The sequence below is a fragment of the Tenrec ecaudatus genome, chromosome 7 (assembly GCF_050624435.1).
Source record: "Tenrec ecaudatus isolate mTenEca1 chromosome 7, mTenEca1.hap1, whole genome shotgun sequence".
In the NCBI taxonomy this organism is placed as follows: domain Eukaryota; kingdom Metazoa; phylum Chordata; class Mammalia; order Afrosoricida; family Tenrecidae; genus Tenrec; species Tenrec ecaudatus.
The window spans coordinates 21,293,484-21,321,074 of record NC_134536.1 but is presented as its reverse complement, the minus strand read 5'-3'; the positions used below and the strand labels follow the sequence as shown (position 1 = coordinate 21,321,074).

Here is a 27,591-nt window from a genome sequence, read left to right as displayed (position 1 = left end):
AAGTTAGAAACAACAAATGTTAGAATGATAGCTAATGATAACAATTGAGTTTAGTTGATGAATTAAGTTTGTGCTTCTCATAAACTGAAAGAGCAACCAAATAGTATAATTTTCAGGATTTGAAAAGTGTATGTCTAATTCCTTAGGTGTCCCCATAGAACTCTTCACCTCATAACAGAGAAGAGATGGCGGCGGCTGCTGCTCCCTCCTCCTCTCTCCTTCCCCTCCTTTCCCCCTCCCTCCCCCACCTCCTCCCCCTCCCTCCCCACCTCCTCCCCCTCCTCCACCCCCTTTGTCTCCCCTTCTTCCTTCCTTCCCCTTCTTTCACAGTCCTGCCCTGCCCACATCCCTGTACTGTGTGGGCCATAGGAGACCATGGCTGCGAGAAGAGACCATGGCTGCCTTCTTGCACACGACTTTATTAGTGTTAGTGAAGGGTGCTTGGCTCACCACATAGGCGATCCTCTCGGTCAGCATAGGTGGCCCTCAGGCCCTGCCCTGACCAGTGGGTGAATGTGAATGAAAGGCCCCGTGGAGTGCTCCTGTTGTCCACGGGAGGGATTGCTCCTACAAGACCCTGTTCAAGCCTCTTAATCTTCACGTGTTTATTTCTTTATAGATCCAGGGTAGCAGATAGCATGTGTGTATGTGCATAGGAGGAGGTATCCCCCTGCCCAGCAAACATAATCCCCCCCCCAAAGCTATGTATTTAAACCTTTTACAAACAACCTTATCACCTTCAACGTGTCAAAGTACTCTCCAAATGTGCTCAATACGTTGCCAAGACTGGATTTCATTCGTAGTGCATATTTCAAACACATCTGTTTGGATGGCTGACAGCACCTCATTTTTATCTTCACCTTTTCTACGTCATCAAATCTCTGACCATTCATGTCCCTCTTCATTCGTAGAGACAAAAGGAAGTTGCACAGAATGAGGTCAGGTGTGTAAGGTACGTGGGGCAAGAGAGGCAATGTGCCCAAAACTGGCAGAGTGAGGTGGCTGTGTGAGCAGGTGCATTGTTGGGGTGGCAAAACAGTACCCCCTCTGCCACAAATCAGGCCTGTTTTTGGTCACACACTGTTATGATATCTTTTCTGAACCTCTAAATAGAAAGCTTGATGAGTAATCTGACCTGGTAGAAGAACCAACTCCAAATGCACTGAGTTGGCATTTTCATCCATTCAGGAAGTTGGCGGACATCCAGAATGCAGTTTGTCATCAATCGACATTACACCTTTTTTGAAATGAGAAAGCTACTGGTACTCTTGAGTTTTTCCCATAGTGCTTTCCTTGTAAGCTGTGGCATTCTTTCCTGAGCAGGAAACAAAATTTCACAACTGCATGCTGTTCTCTTAAATTGGCCATCACAAAAAAAAAAAAAAATGAGGGTTGAGGGAAACTTCTTTTATGAAAAAAAATCACTGTGACCAGAGACAATCTTCCCAGGTGACACCCCTGGGAGCACTAACTCAGAACGAGTTGCTCAGTGTTCACCCAATGGGAAAAATGCCTATTACAAAAGCTCCTCTCTGCCCAGTGCAATTACGTTGGTGTGTGGGGGTACCCCTCATGTTCTGCTACACCCATGGTCCTCCTCGTTTTCACTGACCCTCTACCAGCCATGCTATCCTTTTTCAGGGAGTGGTCTCTTGTGATGACGTGTCCACAGGACGTGAGACTAAACTAAGTCTTTCCCTTCTTGCTTCAAAGGGAGTGTTAGACTAGAAGAGAGCAGTCTTACAACCTTAAGGCGTTTTATGAAGTTAAACACCTACCCAGGAACATTTTAAAAAGACTTAGTAAATTAAGCATGATTTTGAGAACGATGCATTCAAAAAACCTTTTGAGACACATTGTGTGCAGAAAATATTATGCATACACAATTATACAAGGGTACTTTGAAAAGTTCATTAAAAATTCCATTATTTTTTAATTCCATTTTCCATGAACTTTTAAAAGTCATCTTTTATTACATAAATGTAAAATTATATGAATGTAGAAAAATTTCATTAAACTTGGGAATAAGAAAGGCCCATTCGACTGCTGAAGCTTCCTTGTGCTGGAGCTTGAGTCCAATCACATGAGGGACAAAGTGAATTAAGATACTGTTTCCAGTAATCATTGCGTTACCAACAGCCACATTAATGGAAACAGCAAAAAACAGACAGTGTTAACAAACTTGAGAAGTCTAGAGAAATCTTAGCAAGACTACCCAGATCATAATAACCATGATAACATATACTTATACAATTGCTTGTCGTCCATTATGTATCTGCTTGGAAAAAGTAGTCAGAACGCTCCTTCGAAGTGAGGCTAGCAAGATACCAGTCCCTGGGAAAGGATATAATTCTCGATACAGCAGAAAAAGGAGAAGACTGTCAAGTTGATAGATAACTACAGTAGCTACAACCACAGGCTCAAACATAAAAACAACTGTGAGAATCACAGAGGGCTGGGCAGTGTTTCTGTCTGTTGTACATAGGTTCACTATGAGTCAAAACTGTCTCCAAGCACCTAACAACAACATATATCTGCTACTCTGTATGTATTTCTATCTTTAACCCCCCCCACTGAGCTTTTAAACAGTTATGATGTGTGTCTAACAGTCAACTCACAGTGGCCCCAGGTACAACAGAAGGAGACACTGCTTGGCGCCGCACCGTCCTCACGATGATTCTTATGTTTGAGCCCATTATGTTTGACCACTGCGTCCATCTGTTTCCTCTGAGGTCTCCTCTTTTTCTCCTCCCCACACCCGACACAGCCAACACTGCCTGGCCCTCCCTCACCCTGACAAATATTGTTATGTGTGAGCCCATGGTTGCAGCAACAGTGTCAATCCATGTGGTTGAGGGCCTTCCTCTTTTTCACTCTCCCTCCATGATGCCCTTCTCCAGGGACTGGTCTCTGCTGATGACATGTCCAAAGTTTACATGTGAGGCAAAGTCTTGCCATCCTTGTCTCTAAAGAGCATTCTGACCGTACTTCTTCCAAGAGAGATGCATGAATAAAGTCACACAAATAACATTTAGAAAAAAAATCAAAAGTAGGGATTTTCCCCCTTCAAGTATCAATACATATTACAAAGTCATAGTAATAGAAAACAGGGAAAAATAGGCAAATGGAGCCATGCAGGAGAAATGACTTGTCAATATACATCCAAAAAGATTACAGCCTATGAAATCATTGGACAGTTCTACACTGTCATGTAGGGTAGCTAAGTTGACATCAACTTGACAGCACACAAGAACCACCACCAGATGAGCTACATATTTAATTGTAAATTTAAATCCGTAGTGTGGGAGGTGGGACTGTTAACTGCAAGGTCAGTAGTTCAAAACCACCAGCCGCTCCATCTTGGAACACCCCAGGGGCAGTTCTACCCTGCACTGTAGGATCACTGTGAGTCAGAATCAACTCGGTGGCAATGAGTTTTATGACTTTTTTAGAGACACATAGAATAAATGTTCAAACTCATGAGCAATCTGAGAATTGAGAAATGCAAAATAAGACAGTTGTGAGATTTCAACTTTATAGCTGTTATACTTATAAAATGGCAGATGTATGTGGAGATGATGAGGATATTAAACTTTTGTACACAATAATATTACATGATTTTTGAGAATATCTATAAATGTTTATAATTCCCGGTCCAAATGACCCTATGTATATCACTGTCAAAGCTGACAGTTTACCTTTAGAAATTTTAATGCATAAATGTCTGTCATACACATGATTAAATTTTGATCCTATGATCCAGAAAAATAAATCATGTAATTTGGGCCTAATCATCAGTTCCTTAAGCACATTTCCTGTTTATGATTACTTGATCTTTAACCTGCATTTTATTTCACAGGCCTACAAGTATATTATACAATGTTTGGTGTTGTATAATAGTTGGTGTCTCACCGAAAATCAGCTGACATTTGTTCAAGCACTGAAAGACGTAGAGAAAAATGATAACAAAGGTATGTCACCCTAAATGTTTCTACATTTATGTTTCATCTGAATATTTAGCAGATACCTAGAATTTTTAAACAGATTAAACATATGATTGTTTAGATCAATTTGAAAACATTTTTTCCAGTTAGTAAAAATTGATCAAGAAATGTACACGAGCCATTTCTATTTATAAAGTTTACATTTTTGGAAAGTGATTGATTTAGTTTGACACTAAAATAAGTTCCCAAACACAGAGTGAAATGACCTACTAAAAGAGAACTCTGCTTTATTTTTCAAAATATAAACTAAATATGCCACCTCTGTAGATTCCTTATATCATTCTCCATCTATTTATAAAATTAGTTGATGCACTATGAGTCAGGACCGACTCAATGGCAATGAGAGGAGAGAGAGGCTAGTGTTTCTTCTCAGGAGCCAGTGAGTGGGTCCGACTCACTGCAAACCCATGTACACAAAACACTGCCAGTCCTGGACCATCGTCAAAATTGTGCCAATCTGGATCAATGAGAATCCTCTTATTTTTGCCAACTTTGCCAAACATGCTGTCCTTCTCCAGGGATTGGTCTCTCCTGATAGCATCCCCAGAGACTGTGCGACAGTCTCACTCCCGTGACTCCTGAAGCGCGTCTGGCAGTACTTCTTCCAGCCGATTGGTTTGTTCTCTGACAATCCTCGGTGCCTCCAGTGTTCTTCACCAAGGCCGTGATTCAAATGCATCCTTCCTGCTCTGGTCTGCTACCGTCACTGTCCGTCTCTCTCAAGCATGTGAAGTGACCGGACACGCGCTGGCTCGGATTGGTAGCACTTTAGTCCTCAACGTGATAGTCTTGCTCTTCAATGAGACTGTATGCAGGAGAAGATTTACCCAATGAAGTACATCATCTGTTTTATTGGTGGCTGTGTCCATGATCATTGTTGGTGGATTCAAGAAACACATCCTTAACAACTTCAAACGTTCCTCTATTTATCATGATGCTGCTCATTGGGACAGTTGTGAAGATTGTCTCTTCCGATGAAGGACACGCTATCCTGAAGACTGCAGTCTCTGGTGTGCACTAAGTGCTCCAAGTCCTCTTCGCTTTCAGAGAGCAAGATTTAGTCATCTGCAAACCTCAGCTTATTAGTGAGCCTTTCTCCAAAGCTGATGCTTTGCCCTTCATATAATTCAGCTTCTTGATTATATTCTCAGTATACACATTGAATAATTGGGGTGAAAGTATAGTACCCTGACATGCATATTTTCTGATTTTGAACTACTGTATACACTCAAATATAAGCCGACCCAAGTATAAGCCTAGGTACCTAATTATTACCTGGGAAACAAGAAAAACTGACTCAAGTATAAGCTTAGGGTGGAAAATGCAGAAGCTATTGGTGAGTTTCAATAATTAAAAAAAATGAAAATAAAATTTTCTAAACATTGAGACATCAGTGGAGTAATATAATTAAATATTTATTTTTAATAAAAAACATAACTAAAAGGACAGCAAGTCATTAACATTAGTAAACCAGCACAGGAAGTGGAAAATAGGTTCAACAAAAACAATGAGGTATCAACAATGATACCTTAAGGGTTCTATTCCCTGAGCTCAATCAGCTACCTAGCTAAAATGTAAAGAGTTAAAATCCTTCAAAACTGGATTCTTCATCATCCATATCCCAATGCAGAGCTTCAGCTGGTGTGAGGTCATCATAGACGCTGTCCTCACTGATATCGCCGTCATCACCATCACTACTGTCATTTTCATACAAAGCGCAGTCTTCACTGTCATCCATAGCATTACTAATACTGCCACTGACCCTTGTATAAGCCGAACCCCAGTTTTTCAGCACATTTTTTTGTGCTGAAAAACTCAGCTTGTACACGAGTATATAAAATATTTTAATTTTACTGCTGTTGAGAAATATGCCGAGCATAACAGAGCAATTCAACAATTTCTACATGTACAATTCAGGGACATTGATTATATTACTCCAGCTGAGCACTGATTCTCACCCTCCTTCTCTGTATTGTTCTTCCTCTGTTACCATCAACTCACTGACCCCTGGGGTTCCTTTATCATCTCTGTAGTTGTCCTTGTCAAACGGCTCCCACACAGCTCGTTCTTAAAAGAGCACAGAGTTCACAGCAAGCGTTCCTTACTAGGTAAACTAAATGATGGTTTGATTTTGCATGTACTTTGCATCATTATATTTTCACACTGTGATTTGTAACTATAATTCCCCAAATTACATAGCCTCGATTCCATATGTACCAGAATTTATGTTTCTCTGTAGAAGTCCATTCTGCTAGTGCTTCTCCACCGCCCAGCCTCATATTTGGTTGACTGTATTTCACCATGAAGTCTTCTTTTCCAAATCTAATGGCGTCTGGTTTCTGTTCAACCATCTGTCTTTGCATTTAGATGGCACCATGTCTGTGTGCACGATCCTTGGATCGGGCACGTGGCTGCTTGTTTCCTGAGAAATGCTTAAACTCGCTGCCATTTAATGGATTGCTACTCGTAGCAAATCTATAGGACGGGGAAACAGCCCTCTTGGGGTTTCTGAGCCTGTAACTCTGCATAGGAGCAGAAAACCCGTCTTTTTCCCTGGGAATGATTGATGGGTTCAAACTGCTCACATCTGGGCCAGCAGCTCAAGCTTCAGCCACGGCCCCACCAGAACCCCTTTTAGGAATACCACACTACTGAATGCTGAGATCGTTGGCCGCTGCGGAGGGTCCTGGCAGTACAGTGGTTACATGTTCATGTGCTTGCTGCAAGATCAGCAGTTGGAAGTCACCAGAGGAAGACGAGGCTTTCCCCTCCTTAACGAGTTTCAGTCTTGAAACCCACAGGGGAAGTTCTGTCCTACCTTAGCGGGTCACTGTTCGCCTGCGTCAACTCCATGCCGCTGTGGAGCAATCTGAGGCAAAGTGGTTTCCTTCCTTGCTTTTCTATCCGGACAGCTATTGCATTTTGTCTTCCCATATAATGTTTCCTCTGTACTTTAATACCAGATACATATATGCAAAAATTGTTTTTCCTAAGGTCATTTTTCTGACATAGGTGTTATTATTTGTTCATGAGATGTTGTTTTCATTTCTATTTTAACCACCTTTGTTCTTGTTCCGGACATGAATATCTGCCTGGGCCCTATCCCTTACTGAACACAGCATGGGGACAGTTTTTACTTGACCAGATACTTGCAAAGGAATAATTTTGGAAGGAGCTATAGTGAGGAAATGAGAATAGAAGATATTTCGATTTGAATCTATTTTCTCCACACTCTATTCTGTGCAATCTCTAATGCTCTAGCCCCTGAAGACACACATTTGGGCCCTTAGCCCAAAGGAAACACATTTTGATGGCAACTGGGAATTCTCAACCTTGAAGACTATGTTTCTGATTTCCCTCAGCTAGCTGTAAGGAGCAGTGGCAAGGTACAGCCTCCCCCCACCCCGCCATGCCTCTCAAACCTTCCTGCTGCGGAAAAGAACTGGAGTGCCATGTCTATACTAGTGGGTGTTGCTTTTTTTTTTTTTTTTTTTGGTCTCAGGCTGACTTCTATACTCTTAAAAACTGCTGAGGACCTTAAAGAACATTTTTTGTATTGATTTATCTCATTATTTATCCTCTTACAAGTTAAAAGTGCAAAAAATATATCTTGTGTAAGTATTTTAATATGACAACAATATACCCATTATAGGTAAATAAAATGTCTATGAAAAATAACCATATATATATTTTTAGAAACTTGTGAGGAGAAAGTAGAATCATTTGATATTTTTCAAGCCTCTTTATTGTCTGGCTTGATAGAAAACTCTCGATTCTTGTGGATAGGGCTGTGTTCCACTTGTAAGGCCGCAGGAGATTCCACATGACTTTGATGGAAGAAAATCTAGTCGCACATATACGTAAAGGGCTGGGCATTCTCAGAGCTCTACTTTTCTATTCAGGCAGGCACTCTACAATGACAGGTTTCCCAAGGTTACTTTCGACAGATAATTTGAATCCACATCAAAGAACCTTTTCCTACTCTTACATCTACTTCTCTACTTGCACTTTAAATGCATATTTTAGCTATGCATGATTTTGTGACATCTTGCATTGATCATTTAGAAAATACCAAGTCACTGATCAATATTTTAGATATTGGTACATTTCAGTATATAAAATTGAAGCATTGCATTTTAACATGACTACCGATCCAATTAGAAGAACCATGTGCCCATTGGGAAGCTGGCACACTCAGGGTGGTAGAGAAAAGGTTTCCAAAATTCTAGTTGTGTTTGGACACTTGCATTTTTTCATTGGCTGAAAAGATGATCAGTTATATCCCTGGCACCATCACGCTCAACTTATTCACTTTGAAGAGAGCGCCTGCCAAATAGTCATGTTTGAGTGACCATAGCCTCTCTGTCAGATGCTCTGCCCCGCAAGACTGATGCCTCATGAGACAGGCAGCCAGGACAGCTTGCGACTCAGGAGTCACACGGCTGCTCTCTCCAGAATCAGCCCTGTTCCTCCGCTCTCCCCGTCTCGCTTCACTTTATTGAAAAGGCACATACTCAAGGCTGGAGAGTTATCAAATTAGTAAATGTTACAATTTCCTCAAAGAACAGTCTGACTGTATATTTTTCCCCAAAGACAGACAAACAACACCCCCAAACCAGAAACTTATTGTAATTTCTTGATGGTGAAGAGTGCAGTAGTGCTTAGCATCGGATGGCGCCGTCTGCGTTTGCGCTAAGGCTCCTGTAGGGTTTCACCGCTCGTGGCTTTTCCATCGGCACACAGTACAAATGGCAACACACCACAAGAAGGAACTAACATCTTAGTGTGATACTCAAGGGTCATTTTTGCTCTGGTGTGTACAGGGCCCCCATGAGTCAGTGCCACCTGGACAGCACCTAATGTCCCCATTATTATTAGCCTGTTTGTGGATCACCCCTGTAGATCCTTAGGAACCCCCGGGGGTGGGGGTGGGGGTGAGGACTGCACTTTCTCTAGTCTGGCCTCATTGCTACTGTCAATTAGAAAGTGACGGCTCTGTGAGAAGCTTCATGCCTGGCCCGTAAGAAATCATACAGGGATTTTCTTTATCTCAATCTTAAATGTGCTTACTGTCAGTGCCCTGGTAACACAGTGGTTAAGCACTGGGTTGCCAACGGCAAAGTCAGCAGTTCAAAGTCCACGAGCTGCACCATAGGTGGACATGGGGCTTTCTACTCCCTTAACGAGTTACAGTCTCGGGAACTGATAGGGCACGTTGACCCTGTCCTGTGAGGTTGCTTTGAGTCAGCCTGGACTCAATGACAGGGAGTTTGGTGTTTGCAACGTTAATACCAATGCCAACCAGGACAGCCTCACAATCTTGTTCTGTGGCCTTACCAACTCCCTTTTCTGACTCCCTCTCAGCCCCAATTCACTCCTCACGAAAGTTCCCTCAAGCCCAGCACAGCGAGGCAGCTCTCAGCAGTGCGACGCAATGGGGTGTTTAGAGGCAGGGAGGTGATGTCCAGTTGGGAAAATAGGCTATTTGCTTCTTAAGTGTGTCTAATTAAAGGATGTGGTAACAAAGCAGGGGTCATTGGTCCCACAGATGTGCGTGCCTAATGGAAGTTTGTCTGTGTGTGTCTGGTATGAGGAAGCAGAAAAACCCTCCAATGCCAACTTGGTTTGGGTTTTGTTTGTTTGTTTGTTTGTTTGTTTTAGGAGGGGGGTGTCCTCATGATTAGAACATAAAAAAATCCCCTATTGTGCTGTCAAGGTTCTTATCTAGCACCATCGGCCATTTCCGTTTACTTGTTAGAGGAAAGAGTTTTCAACCTGGCCCAAGTGGAAGTTTATTTTGAGTTACCCTGAAACACCCAGCAGTCCAGGTTGACGTGGCTGAACTGAAACCTCAGACTGGGGGAGCCGCTGGTCCCCTCTTGGATGCTACACGACTCAAGGAGAAGACGATGATGCTTCCAACAAAAGAAGAGGCAAAACCGTGGAAGTTTCTGCCTCACACTTGCACAATCAGAAGACGACTCTCCAGTATCTCCAGCAGACAGACTTGCCCCGGGTCCTGAAATAATGCCTCCATCCAGTTTACTCTGCATGATAGCTAAAGACTCCTGGGTTTTATGGGGTAAGCATGGCTCTTAACCTATGTACCTGTTTGACTTGTGTGTTAGGCTGGGTTGTCTAAAGAAAAACATTCAGGTGTAAGAAAGAACTTTCATCAAGAAGTAACTTTATATAAAGTAGATGTGCTAGCCCAGTCTAACGCAAGTCTATGGGTTCAGTGCTAGCTGGAGCTCCTTTGAGGCTCATGCAATGTAAGCTAATGACACAGAAAGATGAAGCAAGCTGCAGAGATATCATAGATTGGTGGGTGATGAGTCAAGTGAACCCAAGGTGGGTACGAGCATGGCAGGGTACAGACAGCTCCCAATGTGTCCTCCACATGGTTGGTTTGGGTCACCCCTAGAGGCAAACATAGAATCCAAATGAGCAGAAGGCAAAAGACAAGACAGAGAGAAGTCCTCACTGTCTCTTTATGTTAAAAAGGTCACCCCTTCAAGGAAGCATCACCAGGTACCACCTGATGGACTGGTTGGACTCCACTCCTATCTGCACAATTTGATGTTTCAAGTTGGCATAAAGTCCAATCATCACAGCTGGCAAGAATAATTTCAGAAACATGTGTTCAAAGACAGAATGCAGGAAGACAATGTGGTTCTGAGGATCAAGCTAACCTATTGAGGTTGTGGAAGTTCTTCCTTAATCTACCAGGACATCTAATTTCAGTTAAGAGAATCTCGGACTGGAATCAGAGCCTGTGGATGAAATCATTTCCAGATGACACAGGACCATGATGCAGGATGAACTTACCCTTGTTGAGGTTTCCTGGACTTTATCTTGTCTGAGCTGTTAAAGTCTGTGTACTGAGAAGGGCCAAGGGTCTTGTTTAAGACCTTACACTGAGATAATCACTGTCTCAGCTAATCAGGATTAGGTCCCTTTCCAGTCACATGTTTTCTATTAAAATACTGAGGCCGCAACGATGGAGTTGGCTTCTATCTCGTAGTTGTTAGCAGCTCTATTTTATTTCAAGCAAGTGTGTTCTGTAGAAACTGCTGCTGTGCACTCTGGTCATGAGTGTAACTCCAATTTCTAAGCTTTTCCATGCACATAAATCTGATCCGAGGTCTTTCCCACCCCCTCCCCAAATAACTGTGGTTTGGATCAGCGCCGCTAGTTCTTCTCATGTACTGGTCAGTTTATCCCTAAGGCCAACTCCTCTTCTCGATGGAGGAGATTTCAGTTAGTTAGCTGTACCCCAGAATTGCTTCATGGCCAGCACCCTGAATTCTCAGTGATTCACGTTGACAAGCATTTCCTTTTCCTTCACAGACCTGGTTGGGTTGGGGTGACCTCAGCTGGGTTCAGCAGAACTTCACGGCATGGCCATATGTCTCTTTCTGGGACCCACGGCAAAGGTTCAGTGGTAGCAAGGACATTTTGCTTTCACTCTAATGGCAAGTTCAATCATAGACGCACATTTCAAGACCCAGATCTGGTAGTACATCTTTACTCTGAGGAACATCAGGGCCAAAGCCAAATAAAAGGGAAAGGAACACACCTTACTCAAAAGGGGGCCACACTGAGAGAGTGTGTGTATAATTCCACTGAGGAGAAAGGAAAACTAAGGACCAATAGTGAAACATCCTACAGGACCTCTACAAGGACATGTGGGAAGCCCACGCTACATGGTTACATCAAACCATTAGGATCAGAACTCAATCAATACGTTTTACCCCAAGCTTCAAAGGCAATACAATCTGCAAGACTCACGCGGTAGCCTCTGCCCCATCCCCATGAGGTATTTTCATCTCTTAAGAGTTGTACCCCAACTACACTTAAAACAGAAAAGTTAAAAATCCTGCAAGTCTTGTGTTAAGTAACAAGTTGGAAGGTATTAAGCTGGTTAATCCTAACTTCTTTCAAGGTAGAAAGATTCCCTTATCCGTTGACATGGAAACAGCTTCCAGAGGTGCATTAGAACGCAGTCCTAATGCTTCTCCCATGGAACCTAAATTCAAGCCCGTCTTATCATTAGGCTCCTGCAGGCACGGCTATTTTGGACCCATATGCACAACACAACAAAGGGCCTCGCTGTGTCAGTGGAAATAACTCAAGGCTTGTGGGGTTTGAAGAAACACAAGGGTTTGTGAGGGAGGGCGGATGGGGGAGAGAGGGGAAAGAAATGAGGAGCTGATATCCGGGGCTCAAGTGGTAAGAGAATGCTTTGAAATGATGGCAGAATATGTGCAGATGTGCTTGACACCCTGGATGAATGTATGGGTTGTGGTAAGAGATATAAACACCCCCAATAAAAGTATTTAACAGTAATTTTTTAAAAAGAAGCACAAGAGAGCCCCTGAAGAAATTGCAGAATGAGAGCAAGAGAGCACAGGAATGGCGTGTCTTTTTGAACATTTTTGTTGATGTTTCAAAATGATGCAAATCCAATGGAGAGGAATTTGGTGAGGAAGTAGATAAAGTTTCATATGCATGGCAATTTCTTAGAACCAGCAGTTCCGATTTTAGGGAAACATCACAATATCTATCCACAAACACAAACATGAAAAGGTCTAGGCCAAAACATGCTCATCTGTAAATCTGGGTGAATAATCTGTAAGCACAGTACCTTGCTCTGTGAGGGAGATCACTAGATGGAGTGATCTTAAGGTTATACAGGTTTTTTTAAAAAGTTCACAGAAAATGGAATTAAAAGAAAATGCAATTATTCTGCAACCATCCTTTCACATTGTTTAAGTTGTAAATGAAAAAATGCGTGCAAGAAGCAAATTGGTATGAATATTATATATTTTATAAGAAATTACAGACCAACTCTAATACCAACCAATAGAGTTTTCAATAGAGTTAAGGCTATTAGGGTAGAATTAAGCTTTACCAGTGTACCTTTATATACTGGTATAGAGTTGTGAACTCTGTAAATATTTTATATAATAAAAGAGTAAATTAATCTATGGAAAGGGAAAAGCCAACTCTAAAATGAAAGGGGACAAAAGATAGAAACAAATAGTGCATATCAAATTATTGCTCCAAAGCTTATGGAGCAATAAATTATTTAAAATAATTGTTGAATATAGCACTCTGGCTGTACATCCTTAGCTGGATGTATTATATTATTAGGACTAAACAAGTCAAGAAAACTATATGCATACACTGATTCAGTAATGATGTCTTGTGTCATGTGGAGGTTTTACATTTTAGTAAGCCTTTCTTTATAATAGAATATAAAATTAAGAACAATATTCACCTCTTCACATGTTTATACACGTGAACACACATTCAGGAATATATCTCCTGCATAACCTGGGAAGTGCCACTATAGTAACACAGTTATATTGTTGTCCTGTGTCATCCAGTGGATTCCAACTCATGGTAGCCAGATGACAATGGAATGAAAGACTCCCTGGTCCTGTGTCGTCCGTCCTCTCAACTGTTATCATTTAGACCATGTTATGTTGAAATTAAGGTGTCTGTCTGGCCCCTTGAAGTCCATCCTCTTGTTTCCTGACCCTCAGTTTTACTCAGCATGATGTCCTTTCCCAGACCCTGGTCCCTGGTGATACCATGTTCAAAGTACACAAGGCGAACTCTCACCATTCTGCCTTCTAAGAAGCATCCAGCGGTCCTTCCTTCAAGACAGCCATATCTGTTCTCCTGGCAGCTGCTCCTGATATCAATAGTCTTCCCCCAGCACCACAAGTCAAATGTGCCCTTTCTTCCCCAACCTTCCTTGTCCTTTCTGCAGCAACTTCCACATGCACACGAGGTGATGGCAAATATGACACTGTCATCTTCAAGGGGACGTTCTTGATCTCCCACATGTGGAAAAGGCTTGGGCAGAGGATTTGCCCAATGCAATACATCAAGATGTCATTTGATTTCTTGCCAGCTGCTTCCCATGAGCAGTCATTGTGTATCCAAGCAAACTGTAATCCTTACAACATCCGCTATTCCCCCATTTACCTTGATGTGGTTTCTTGTAGGTTTTGAGTTCTAAATAATTGACACTTTATGAAACATTATTATGTTGATCTTTATGGTACCTCCGATAAATGTTTTCATTTAGGAAGCTGCCTATATGACATTACTTTTTGAAGATAAATCAGCAAAAAGTTCATCTCTATCAAGTAATTTCCTGCTCATGGTGGCTATAGGTGTTTTCTTAGCGCTAATGTGTATGGAAGCAAATCATCAGGGTTTTTTTTTTCCCAAGGTGCCCCAGGTAGATTCAAACTATCACCCTCTAGGTTAGTATTTAAGCATGAAGACTTTATTATGTGTTTTATTTTCTTAAGATCTCTTGTTTCTCAATTTCAATCTCCCCAACACAGAAGAATTTCCTGTATACAATAGCTATGGTAAGTGGTCACATTGACTAATGACTTTATATCAATGGATACATCTTAAAATTCTAGAAGAAAATAAGTACCATATATACTCATGCATAAGCCAAGTTTTTCAGCACAAAAAAAAATGTGCTGAAAAACGGGTTTGGCTTATACACGGGTCACTGCAACCCCAGCGAGGTGTAACATCTTGCTGCCCCCGGCCCGGACGAGCGCCCATTATCTCGTGGGTGATTTCCATTCCTCCACTCTTCATTCAAAGCCCCGCTGACACTGCAGGACTTTGAATGTTTGTTTACTCACATCTAACCAATCAGAGCCATCCTATGACGTGGACGGCTCCAAGTCGCAGAAGCATCCATAGTGATTCACTTATGCCAGCAGCTGAACTGGTAAGGATGTGTCTGTGGCTGCGCTCTGCCTCTCCCCTCTGGTCTCTGTGTTAATTCACATCCTGCATCCCCCACCTGCACAGACTACCATCCCCCCGCCAGATAACACGGGGAAAGGGGGCATTACCATGAAAGTTCTTTTTCAAAGTTTTGTTTTATTATCCAATTAGAAATGGAGACTCTTGAACAAAAACAAAAACACTGGTCATATGAGGCTGGTTTCAAAATGGCATGTCAAGAGCAGAAGAGAGCAATAACAGTATTGCAAGTAGGGAATTCTGTGTTGATGCAAAGCAAGTGAGGGAGTGGCGGAAAATGAAGGCTGACTTGGAACAGATTCCAAAAGCTAAAAATGCTCATCGTGGTTCAATGTCTTTTTATGGGGCTCTAGAGAGTGAATTGCATAAATGGGTTATGGAGTGCCGTAAAAATGGTTACTGCGTAACATGCATGGTGTTATGTTACTCTATAACATGCATATGTGCTCTACAAATGGCTAAGGATGACAAATATAAAGCACCAGGCATTGCAAAATTTGTTGCATCAGCAGGATGGTGTACCCACTTAATGAATAGGTTTGGCCTACTTTGTTTGAGACAAAGAACAAAGATTTCCCAGAAATTGCCACAAGACCTTGAAGAAAAAATTATGTCATTCCAGTCATTTATTATAAAACAAAGAAGAATTTATCATTATGACCTGGAAGATATTGGGAATACGGATGAAACTGCCATGACTTTTGATCTTCCAAGAAACAGAACTGTGGCAAGTTTAGGAGAAAAAAACATTTTTCTCAAAACCACAGGAAATGAAAAAAACACTTTACAGTTGTTCCATCATGTTTAGCTAGTGGAACTAAGCTGCGTCCAGTCATTATTTTTAAAAGAAAGATCTTGCCTAAAAAGATCAATTTCCCACCAAGAATTACTGTGTGTGCACATGTTAAAGGCTGGATGGATGAAGAAGGAACAAAAAAAAATGGCTGGAAGAAATTTGGAACCGACCACCAGGAGCAGCCTTAAAGAAAAAGCCAGCGTTACTTGTTTGGGATATGTTCAGAGCCCACCTATCGGATGACATAAAAAAAAATTGGCAAAACCTAGTAAAGTTACTTTAGCCATTATTCCAGGTGCCCCTGGATGTATCTTTGAATAAGCCTTTTAAAGACCATGTGCAAAGGATGTGGCATGAATGGATGTCATCTGGTCAAGCCCGACTAACAAAAGGAGGAAACCTTATAAAGCCTGACATAGAGTTAATAACAAAATGAGTTCGAGATGCATGGGAAGACATTCCAGAAGACATGGTGCATTGTGCCTTCCAGAAATGTAGTATTAGTGATGCTGTGGATGGCAGTGAAGACTGTGCTTTGTAGGAATATGACAGCAGTGATGGTGATGACAGTGATCTCATTGAGGAGAGCGTCCATGATCTCACACCAGCTGAAGCGCTGCATTGGGATACGGATGATGAGAAGGAATCCAGTTTTGAAGGATTTTAACTCTTTACATTTTAGCTTGGTTGCTAAAGGTATCATTGTTGATACCTTATTGTTTTTGTTGAACCTATTTTCTACTTACTGTGCTGGTTTACTAATGTTAAATGACTTGTTTTCCTTTTTTAATGTTTTTATTTAAAATAAATATTTAAATACATTGCCCCACCGGTGTCTCAATATTTAGTAATTTTATTTTCATTTGTTTTGATTATTGAAACTCACCAACATCTTCTGCATTTTCCACCCTAGGCTTATACTTGAGTCAATCAGTTTTTTTTGTGGTTTCCCAGGTAATAATTAGGCACCTCGGCTTATACTTGGGTCGGCTTATATTTGAGTATATACAGTAATATGAACATAGTTGTATATGTCATGAAATAGAATAATGTAAATCTGTTGAGCTTGCACTTAATCATAGCCCTAATCTAAGAACAATTAGTTCTTATGACATGGCCCTACTCCACACTGGCCCTCCTGAAAAGATGGGCGCTTAAACAAAATGGGGTGAAGAAATCAGAAGGTGTCTGGCTGTCAGAAAGAATTGCATCTGCTCTTAAAAACTTGTATTTATCTTTAATGACCATATACGTGAGGTATTAAGTAAGTCTACACAGAAGTAGCACACCAGCTTCTGTGAATATTGTAAGTAATAAAATCCAAATCCAGAGGAGGGAACAGTATTAGAACACCTGTTTGCAAAAGGCAGTGGACAGCAGTGGAAGCCCTAAATCCATCTGTAGTCGCCACATGGATTAAGTCTCCAGTGAATTCCCACTGACCATAGTCCAGGGAGGTGAATAGCTTTGCTCTCAGACTGAGAGCAGCGTCATGTCCATTAAGCAGACATCTCACTCTCCCGGCCATCTAGCCAATGTACGATCCTATAGGGCAAGGTGGAACTGCCCGGTGGGTTCTGAGACGAACCCTTTATGAGAGTTGAAAGCCTCATCTTTCTCCTGAGGAGCGACTGGTCTTTTAGAACTTCTAACTCTGTGGTTAGCAGCCCAGTGGGTAAGCACTATGCCACCAGGGCTCCTACTGTAACTCTCGCTAGGCTAAAATGTAACCCCGTGTCACTGCCTCTCCCTTTTGACCCATTTTACATATGTTCCGGTTTTTAACATGTTATGCTCTTTTCTGGTGAGGTTTTATTTTGTCATGTTTGTTTCTTTGTTTATTCCTTTTGTATGCTTTTCTGAACATGAATCCTGGCTCGGTAATTCTGTATAGACCTTAACTTGATTAATAATTGCCTAGGGGGATGACAGGGGATTGGATGAGAAATGGAGAGCTAACAACAAGAAAGAATGTTTTAAAATTGATTGTGGTTATGATTGTCCAACTCTTCTTAATAAGACTGAGTGATTGAATTGTATATGTGAATGGTATGCAAATAAAATAAAAATTGGAAGCTATGGAGTTTGATGGGAGAAAGTCACAGCTTTCCACTCTCATAAAGAGGTAATCTCTTACCCTGCCCTGTGGCATCACCTCAGTGGCCAAAGAGAGGAAGAAAGGGAGAGAGTTAGTTTGATAATAGCCTGAATTTAGAAAGACAAGTTTAGAGGAAAGAAGCTGTTGAATAGGAGACTCTTGTGTAGCACAATGGCAAAGGAGTCCCTAGACGGTGAAAACAGTTAACATAGGTGACCACTAACCAGTTGGAGGGTCACGTTTGCCAAAAAGCTCTTTAGAGGAGAGGCCTGGCAATGTGCTCTTTAAAACCAGCCGTTCACATCCCCATGGAGGACAGCTGTGAGCATGAGCTCTGGGAACCAAAGTTGACATCAGGTGGTGGCGAAAACGTCCTAGGTTCAGGTACCTAAAATAACCTGGTTATTTATCACCTGTGATATTAGAATAAGAACTTCCATCTTTCACGGTTGCTGTGAGGAGTTAAGATAATGCATATAAAGATCCTAAAGCCAGGTGACACGCGATAAAAATGGAGTTACTATTATTATCAATTCCAGCCAAAAATAAATGTCAGGAATAATAGTATGTGCTCTCTTTGACATCCTATTTGCCAGTTTTATATGTGACTGAGCGGCTGCTGATGTGGAATTACACCTTGCGTAATACATTTGTTGCTGAAAAGCAACAGTAAAGAAAAATCAGAATTGAACTGCGTTTAAAATGAACTAGGACAATTTTCTATTCGAAAGAACATGTTGAACAATCTTTTAAAAAGGAAAGTACATTTTGAATCTGCTAACCTCAATGAAGGTGGTTCAAACCCATCAACCTCTCCCTAGGAGAAATACGAGGCTGTCTGCTCCGGTAAAGATTTACAGCCTGAGACAAAAGCAACTCCATGCAGGGGTGTTGGTTTGGGGGGGGGGGGAGAGACTATGCTGATGAATGTGGAATTTTAGAATGTCACACTCTTTAAATCAAAATTTGTAAATATATCTATGACTATTTCTATGTTTCAACTATTTAAAATTTAAAACTCACAAACTTTATCTGTAAAGGTATTAAAAGTAGGGTCTTCAAAAAGTTTATGAGGAAATTCCATTATCTTTCTTTTTTTAACATCATTTTATAAGGGGTTCATACAACTTTTTTCACAATCCATACATACGTCATTTGTGTCCAGCACATTCGTACATGTTGCCATCATCATTCTCAAAACACCTGCTTTCTACTTAGCCCTTGGTATCAGCTCCTCATTTTCCCCTCCCTCCCAACTCTCCTCTCCCCCTGAACCCTTGATAATTTATAAATGATTATTTTATCATATCTTAGACCATCTGACGTCTCCCTCACCAACTTCTCCGCTGTCCATCCCCCAGGGAGGAGGTTATATGTCGACCTTGTCATCTGTTCCCCGTTTCTCCGTTACCTTCCCTCTACCCTCCCGATATCGATATCGCCACACTCACCACTGGTCCTGAAGGGTTCATCTGTTCTGGAGTCCCTGTATTTCCAGTTCATATCTGTGCCAGTGCACATCCTCTGGTCCAGCTGGATATGTAAGGTAGAATTCGGATCATGATAGTAGGTGGGGGGGAGGGAGGAAGCACTTAAGAACTAGAGGGAAATTTTATACTTCAACATTGCTACATTGCACTCTGACTGGCTTGTCTCCTCCACGCAGCCTTTTTGCAACGGGATGTCCAATTTCCCCCAGATAGTCCCTGAGTCCCCATTCAGCACTCCCCCTCATTCATGATGCTATGATTTTTATTATATATATTTTTGGTCTTTGATGCCTGATACCTGATCCCTTTGATGCCTTGTCATCTCACAGGCTGGTGTGCTTCTTCCATGTGGGCTTTGTTTTTTCTCAGTTAGATTGCCCCTTGTTTATCATCCAGCCTATGGGACCCCAGATTATATATATGTTGACAGCTGGGCACCATTATCTTCCAATGTGTTCTGGTGAATTATATAGCTTACTTAAGAATTTAACTTCTATATACTTAAATTAGCCTAGTGCTTTTGTGTTGTTTCTCTTTTAAAAATACTGCATTAGCAGACTGATGATACAACTTAAAATGGAATATGCATTTTTACACCACTGGAAACATTCTTTCCTTACTTCATTTAAAGTTAACAATTCACTAATGATGAATAAAATAAATAACTTAATTTTGTCCAATATTCACATATTTATAACTCAGGATGAAAATTAGGCGTTTCTGTTAGGCCATGGCTTAATATGAGGCAACACTGCCACCTGCAGTATATTAGTATAACTACATTTTAGTAAAAATCACTTGATTACTATAATAGAAACGCATGCCAGTAACCTAAATTTTGGGGTTAGGCTGCTGACCATGACGTCTGAAGTTCAAATCCACCAGCCAGTAGAAACCCACCTCTGGAGAACTAAAGGGAGAAAGGGCTTTTTCCAAACCTGGGAAATTCACAGAGCAGTTTGAGTCTGTTCAACAGTGTTGTGTGAGTTGGAATTGGCTAGGTGGCAGTGAGTTTGGTTTGGTTATAAAAGCAAACTGCAGAATCCAGTCCAGAGAGTTTAGTGGTGTTAGTTTTTGTTAAGAATTTGTTACGGTACTTATTTCAAATTCCCTTTGCCAACATGCTGTCTTTGCATATTGCTGACCTGCATTAATGTTATGAAATTCAAATCTTATTCAGCTTTATGAGATTTAATAGCAGCATATGTCTATAGTGACCTCTAATATTGTAGTTTATTATTCAGCACAATGAATGCATTCTATAACCAATTCAAGTTCTTTGGAGACCTTTCTGAGACATGTTTTCAGTTATCCTAGGATCAGTCTGGACGCTGGCTACCCCATATCTGCAGAGTAAACTGCTCTATGTGATGTTCAAAGGTGTGATCTTTGGGAATTAGAACACTAGGCCTATCTTCTGAGAAGACTGTTTATATTGTCATTAGTAGTCTAGTGCTATAGACTCTTGGTGGCATAGTGGTTACACGTTGGGCTGCTAACTGCAAGGTCAACAGTACAGACCTACCAGCCATTCTGAGGAAGGAAAATGGGGCATTCTACTCCCATAGCGTTACAGTTTCTGAAACTCACACGGGCAGTTCTCCCCTCTACTATAAGGTCACTATGCATCGGCATTGACTCCATAGCAGTGAGTGGTTTTGTCTATTTACTTTTTTTTTTTTTAAAGTGTGGTACTTAACGATTGTACCACACAGGGACTCCTACTCGGCATATATTGTGTGTATATGAAAAGTGAATTCTGTGTATATTTCCAAAGTCTGGTTCTAGTTGATGAATATTGATTCTATCTTACACAAGTATTCCACATTAGCAATTTTATGAATGTTCAAATCCCTACCAATTTATAATTCTTGGATATAAGAATCTTAGTAGTAGATGTTAGTTCTAAAAGTGAATTGCATTTATCTAAATTCATAGCTTTTTCTTTGATCCACTCAAGATTTCTGTTTCTCATGTTCTTATGAAAATCAGCTTGGGGTCACAATAAACTTTTATTTCATTCCAAGGCTTTCACATTCGCTGTGATGAATCCTTGGGGGGATGACTTCCATTTCCCTCCTCTTGTAAGGTGACCCAGACACGGTCTCTTTCATTGTCTCCTCTCTCCCTGTCATTAGCAGCCTACAGATTCATTAGCCAGCAGAGCAGTGGTTTTCAACCTTCCTAATGCTGCCATCCTTTCATACAGTTTCTCATGTTGTGGTGACCCCCAACCATCAAATTATTTTCGTTGCTACTTCATAACTTTAATGTTGCTACTGATAAGAATCATCATATAAATATCTGATAGGCAGGATGTATTTTCATTGTTAAAAAATTGAACATAATTAAAGCATCAGGATGAATCACAAAAATAATATGTCATATATTGTGAAATATTATTTCTAATGACAAAATAAATGAAATTTTGTCTTGAAGCATGGTGTAGCATGGGGAACTGTCTTCACGCCGGGTTCTCTTAGGTGGATGTGTCTGCATGTGTGTGAACCCTCCTGGTAGAGGAGCGATGTCTTGGTTCCTAAGACCATTGGAAATATGTGTTTTCTCATGGTGATAGGCCATCCCTGTAAAAAGGGCCGTCTGACTCCCAAAGGGTCATGACCCATAGGTTGAGAACTGCAGCACTAGGACTTACTTCATGCGAAGCTTGCAATTCATGTTCAGTTAACATCTGTTACCCAGGAAGCATGATGCTAGGTGAGATGCTGTTTTAGCTGTTGTAGTATTTTCCAATGCTGTAAGTACAGCGTTAGTCTGTATCTCCATGAGATAGAGGATGAAATGCTGGCTCACGGATAGCGGTGCATGTACCAATGTAAGCTAGAATTCACATGCAAGTCATTTGATTATTTGAACGAAGCCCCAGGCTTCTAACTACCCCAGCACACACACACACACACACACACACACACACACACTGCATCAAATTAGGCTTTCAGGTCACAGCCTCTTGTAAATTGGTGCTGCACAACACCCCTCTGAAGTCTCTCAGGGCCATTTGCCCCAAATTTGAAAGTAGTTAATTATTGGCATCAGTTAATTATTAGGATTAGATTCTCTATCATTTGTATTTTTCCTGGCTAATGAGGTGAATTGTTGTGAGTTGCCACAGAGTTGACCCCCACCTGGAGACCACTGTGTAACAAAGCGTGTTGTCTGGTCGCGTGCCATCTTCATGACTCACAGTATGCCTGAGTCCATTGTTACAGCGCCATCCTAATCCGTCTCATCTGGGACCTTCTTCACTTCTGCTGGTCCTCTGCTGTCCCTGATGTAATGTCCTTTTCTACCATTTGATCTTTCCTGACAGCAAAAAGGCGTCTCACTATTCTTGTTTTTAAGGAACATTCTAGCTGTAATTTCTCCAAGATGCTTTTTATTTCTGTTTTTGTTTCATTTGGGCGTGGCAGTACAGAAGATAAACACTATAAACAACTGTAGGATAGTTGATGGCATTAGATGACCTAGAGCAGCGGTTCTCAACCTGTGGGTCACAACCCCTTTGGGGGTCAAACGACCCTTTCACAATTCATAACAGTAGCAAAATTACAGTTAGAAAGTAGCAATGAAAATAATTTTATGGTGGGTGAAGGGAGATGTCAGACAGTGTAGATATGGCAAAATAATAATTTATAAATAATCAAGGGTTCATGAGGGAAGGGGGAGCGGGGAGGGAGGGGGAAAAATGAGCTGATACCAGGGGCTTATGTGGAGAGCAAATGTTTTGAGAATGATGAGGGTAACGAATATAAAAATGTGCTTTATAAAATTGATGTATGTATGGATTGTGATGAGTTACATGAGCCCCCAATAAAATGATTTTTTTTAAAAAAGAAAAATCAAGGGGAAATAAAATAATTTATTGCTGGGGGTTAGCACATGAGGAACTATATTAAGGGGTCATGGCATTAGGAAGGTTGAGAACCACTGGCCTAGATGAATGAAAAAATTAATAGAAATATGCAAAATACTAAGACTCACAAAGAAATAGAAATGCTTAGTAGATTTATAGCAAGTAAAGAGCTTAAATTAGCAATCAAACTTCTTACACAAAAAAACCCCAGAACTTGGATTCAATGATGAATTCTACTGAGACTTTAAAGAAGAACTAACAATACCTCACTGTCTCTTCCAGATGACAGAAACGGAAGGACATGCCCCAACTCATTGGATAAGACCAAGATTGCCCTCATAATTCTAACCAGAAACATTGCTAACAAAGGAGGGCCACTATGGAACAATATCCTTTCTAAATAGGTAGACGAAAATCCTGACCAAAATGGGAGTAAACCAGGACATAAAAAAACACCCAACCGTACACCATAACCAAGTGGGAGGTAGCCAGGAATGTAAAGTTGATTTAATACACAGATTACTTTTTCTGATGCATTATATTAATAGAAAAGAGGGAAAAATACAATTATCTCAATAGATACAGAAAGTGCATTTCACAAAATCCAGCCCACACTCCCATGATAAAAAACACTCAATGAATTGTGTGAACTTACTGAACCTGATAAAGTGCAGATATTAGCATCTTAAACTAACATCAAAGTTCATGGCAAAAGGCTAAAAGATTCCTATCCTACTAAGATGCTAAATAGGTCATCAAACTCCAAATGAATCTCACTGCCGAGTCATTGCCGACTCATAGCGACCCTTTAGGACAGGGCAGAATTGCCCCCAGTGAATCGCTGAGAGGGTAACTCTTTGCAGGAGTGGGAAGCTCCCTCTTTTCCCAGCAGAGCAGCTGGTAGTTTCGAAATGCAGCTCAACACATAACTATTACGTCACCAGGGCCCCCCAAATCCCAGAACTCATTGCCATCCGATTGATGCTGACTCGTAGCAACTCTACAGGACGTGACAGAACTGCTCCCGTGAGTTTCCAAGGTTGTCACTCTTTCCGAGACCATCACTCTCTAGAGAAGTAAAAGCCCTATCATTCTCTGTGGAGTGGCTGGTGGTTTCAAACTGCTGAGTGTGAGGATTACAACCCCACTTGTAACCATTACACTACCAGGCTCCAAGAACAGGATGGTCTCTCTTCATTCAGTATCATCCTGGAGGCACTAGACTGGGCGAGTAGGCAAGACACCAAAATAAAAGAAATACAAATCTGAAATACATCATGATGATGAATCTACAGTCTTTTGAATGTAAGAAACATTGATTTGCATACGTGAACATGGTGAATTTCATGGTATGTGAATTTTGTGGCATGTGAATTTTATCTCGATTTAAAAATAAAGCCAATAATGAATAAAGCCAATGACGAATCTCTTCATTTGCTGGTGTAGAAAGGAGAGAAATGAAAAGAGAAGGAACGGAAAGGAAGGTAGCTCTCCTTCCCTGGCCTGCTTTCATTGCGTCCCAGACAGTATCTTACTCTTACGTCGCAGTTTACCGATTTCCATTTGATCTCTCTAGCTCAAGCGGAGAAACATGAGGAATCCATTACCACAGGCAGCCCAGATTCCCACACTGTCAGCGAAGGGCAAAAGTCTTTGGGAATTTCCAAAACAAGGAAAGGCAAAGAAAAGTCTTCTGAGAAAGAGAAGGTCGCCAAAGACAAGCAGGTGCCTCGCTTTGAGCCTCAGGTATGCTCTTTTCCCTCTTGGTGTCTTGTAAGGAAATTGGGTTCATTGGGTCTCTGTCTGGCCATCTCTCCTAAGACAAAGTCCCATCTTTTTTCACTGCAATGACCATTATATGTCTTGAGGACATTCCATGGACACTTTCCCCCAAATCCTTACCCATAATAGGCAGTCAATCCAGTTCAGTACCAGAGAAGATGGACTAGATATTTGCTATGTCAGACATTTTTGAACTTTTTGAAGTTCTCTCATATGTGCAGAACGGATAGGTACCCAGCCCCCCAGCCCCACCCTGCCACTGTTCTTGATTGCTACCGGAAGGAAGGAATGAGTGTTATCCAGGGGAACGACTTGGAAGAGTGAAGCAGAGAAAAATGTATTTTAGAATGAGAAAACCACATAGGCAAAGACATGCTGAGGCAAAACCCAACTTGATCTGGCAATTGAAACATAAACGTGTAAGAGCTGAGACTGGAGGGATCAGTGAAGGTCAGATGGAGGAGGACATAACCCCCATTAGTAGAATGAGCCCCTGTCTACAGCGCAGAGATAATGACTCCTAACCCCTGCCGTACACGTTATTAGGATTGTAGGGAAGGAAGGAAAAGTGGCTGGAAATTTATCAAAAATGTTAAAGGTAGATAAACATGAATAAGCTGTGTTTTTAAAAGAAGAAATAAGACCCTGTCTAGTTGTGAGAGTCCGTTCTCTTCGGGATGTTAATGAGTTGGGATTAAGCCTGATACATCAACCAGTGTATTGGCATGGGGTAAGTCTGCTGCCTAGGACCACTTCAAAGTGCTGAGGAGCAAAGACGTCCCTTTGCGGACTAAGGTGCGCATGGCCTTTTCATTCGCTCCATGTGCCTGTGAGAGAAAGTTGGACAAAGACGGAGAAGACTGAAGGTTTGTGCATTTGAATTAGGGTGCCGGTGAGGAATATTGAGGGCACTGGAACTGCCGGAAGAACCCACGGAGCTGTCTTGTAAGAAGTACAGCCCAATGCTCTTTAGAAGAAAAGATGGCGAGACTTTGTCTTACGTACTTTGGACATGTTATCAGGAGAGACCAGTCCCTGAGAAAGGACCCCATGCTTGACAAAGTGCGGGTCCATGGAGAAGAGGGAGAGCCTCCGTGAGAAGGCTGCACGAAGGAGCTCAAGTAGGACAGCAATTGTGAGAGTGGTGCAGGACCAGGCTGTGTTTGGGTCACCATGAGGAAAATGACTCCCTGGCAACCAAGAACAATGTGGCCCGTGGTAGCGATCTGTCCCTAAAATAAAGGGTTGGCAGTTCCAACCTACCCAGCAGCTCCATGGAAGGGAGCCCTGGTTGTGAACTGCTTCTCTAAAGATGACAGATTACCCTATGGGACAGGATGCTGTCAGGACTGGGGTCACCTTTATGACATCTTCTAGCAGCAGAATTGGAGCAAGCAATGAGAGCTTTCTCATTCATGCTGAAACCAAGCTACTTGTGGAAACCTTACTCAGTGCCAGTGCCTTCCCCCAGTGGTACCACTTAGCATGGATAACTGACCTGGGCTCAGTCTTAGGGAAAGGCTAGGTAGCCACATCAAGTTAGAATGCCACACACAAACCTCATTTATGTAGCAACTTTCTTAAGAAAAGGTATACTGAGTATTTATCAAGTGTATTCCCACCAAGAAATAATGATCCATTACTAGTCCTTGTTTTTGTCAAAAGGTTATACGAATGGGGAGAAGTACACTTTAGAATTCTTCTCATTTACAACTTTACCTACATGCTTTCAGCCATGTGATTGAGTTGCTCCTAGTGCAGAGCTCCCGTAAGGGAAGCAGACTGCCACATGGTTCTCCCTCTGAGTGGATGATGGGTTGAAACCTCTGACTTCGAGGTTAGCAAACAAGTACTTAACCAGTTTTCCACCTTATTAATATATAATGGATCGACAAATCCTTAATTGTACAACCCAGTGAATGTTCAATGTGCACAAAAGCCTTTACCAGTAACCCACACTGGCCCCTCTCAAGGTCTAGATTATAGAACTTTTCCAAAGGCTCAGAAGTTCCCTCAGTTTTTCTTTGTAGTTGCTTCTGTCACCCACACACTCACCACTAGGCAGCTACTGTCTTCTCTCAGCCACTATAGATTCGTTTGCCTGTTCATACCTGCAAGCCTTTGAAGATGTATCTCTTGGGTTCAACCTCTTACCTCTGCACTATTAGTCTATCTACTCTAGAATCTACATGAGCATATTTTAGGAGTCTTTAATTCTATGCATATTTTATCATTTACTTCTGCATTCATCTGATAATTAATCTTTGTTTTGTGTTTGACTGTTCCTATTATTGATAAGGCTACAATGCATATTTTAAACAAGTATTTGTGTGCATGCATCTATAAGGGTAAGTAATAAGTACTCACTCACTGTGATCCAGGCTTTGCTGACTCACAATGACCCTATAGGGCAGAGTAGAACTGCCCCTGTGAGTTTCTGAGACTTTAACATTTTGGGAGAGTAGAAAGCACCGTCTTTCTTCTGAGGAGCAGCCGGTGGTTTCAAACTGCAGACCTTGCAGATTAGAGCTCAATTCAGAACCATTATGCCACCAGGGCTCCTGACGTAAAAAAAAAAAGTATTGCTACAAAATAATAGAAAAATTTATTTAGCAACAATATCAAAAGATGACACTATTGTTTCTCAAAATATCCTCTAGCTAGGTCTGTGCACTCCTGAAAAGGGGATATTTTCTCTTTCTAACCTTTCCCTGAAAAAAGTTCTTCGTTTTATA

General features: G+C 41.4%; 1 protein-coding gene across 1 annotated transcript in view; it reads left to right on the top strand.

The window, feature by feature from the left end:
• ADGB (androglobin) overlaps positions 1-27,591 on the top strand; it is a 226,980-nt gene that overhangs the window by 176,626 nt on the left and 22,763 nt on the right. Inside the window, 2 exon segments of the mRNA XM_075553888.1 lie at positions 3,860-3,971; positions 24,651-24,820. Of these exon segments, the coding sequence (XP_075410003.1) occupies positions 3,860-3,971; positions 24,651-24,820 (282 nt within the window).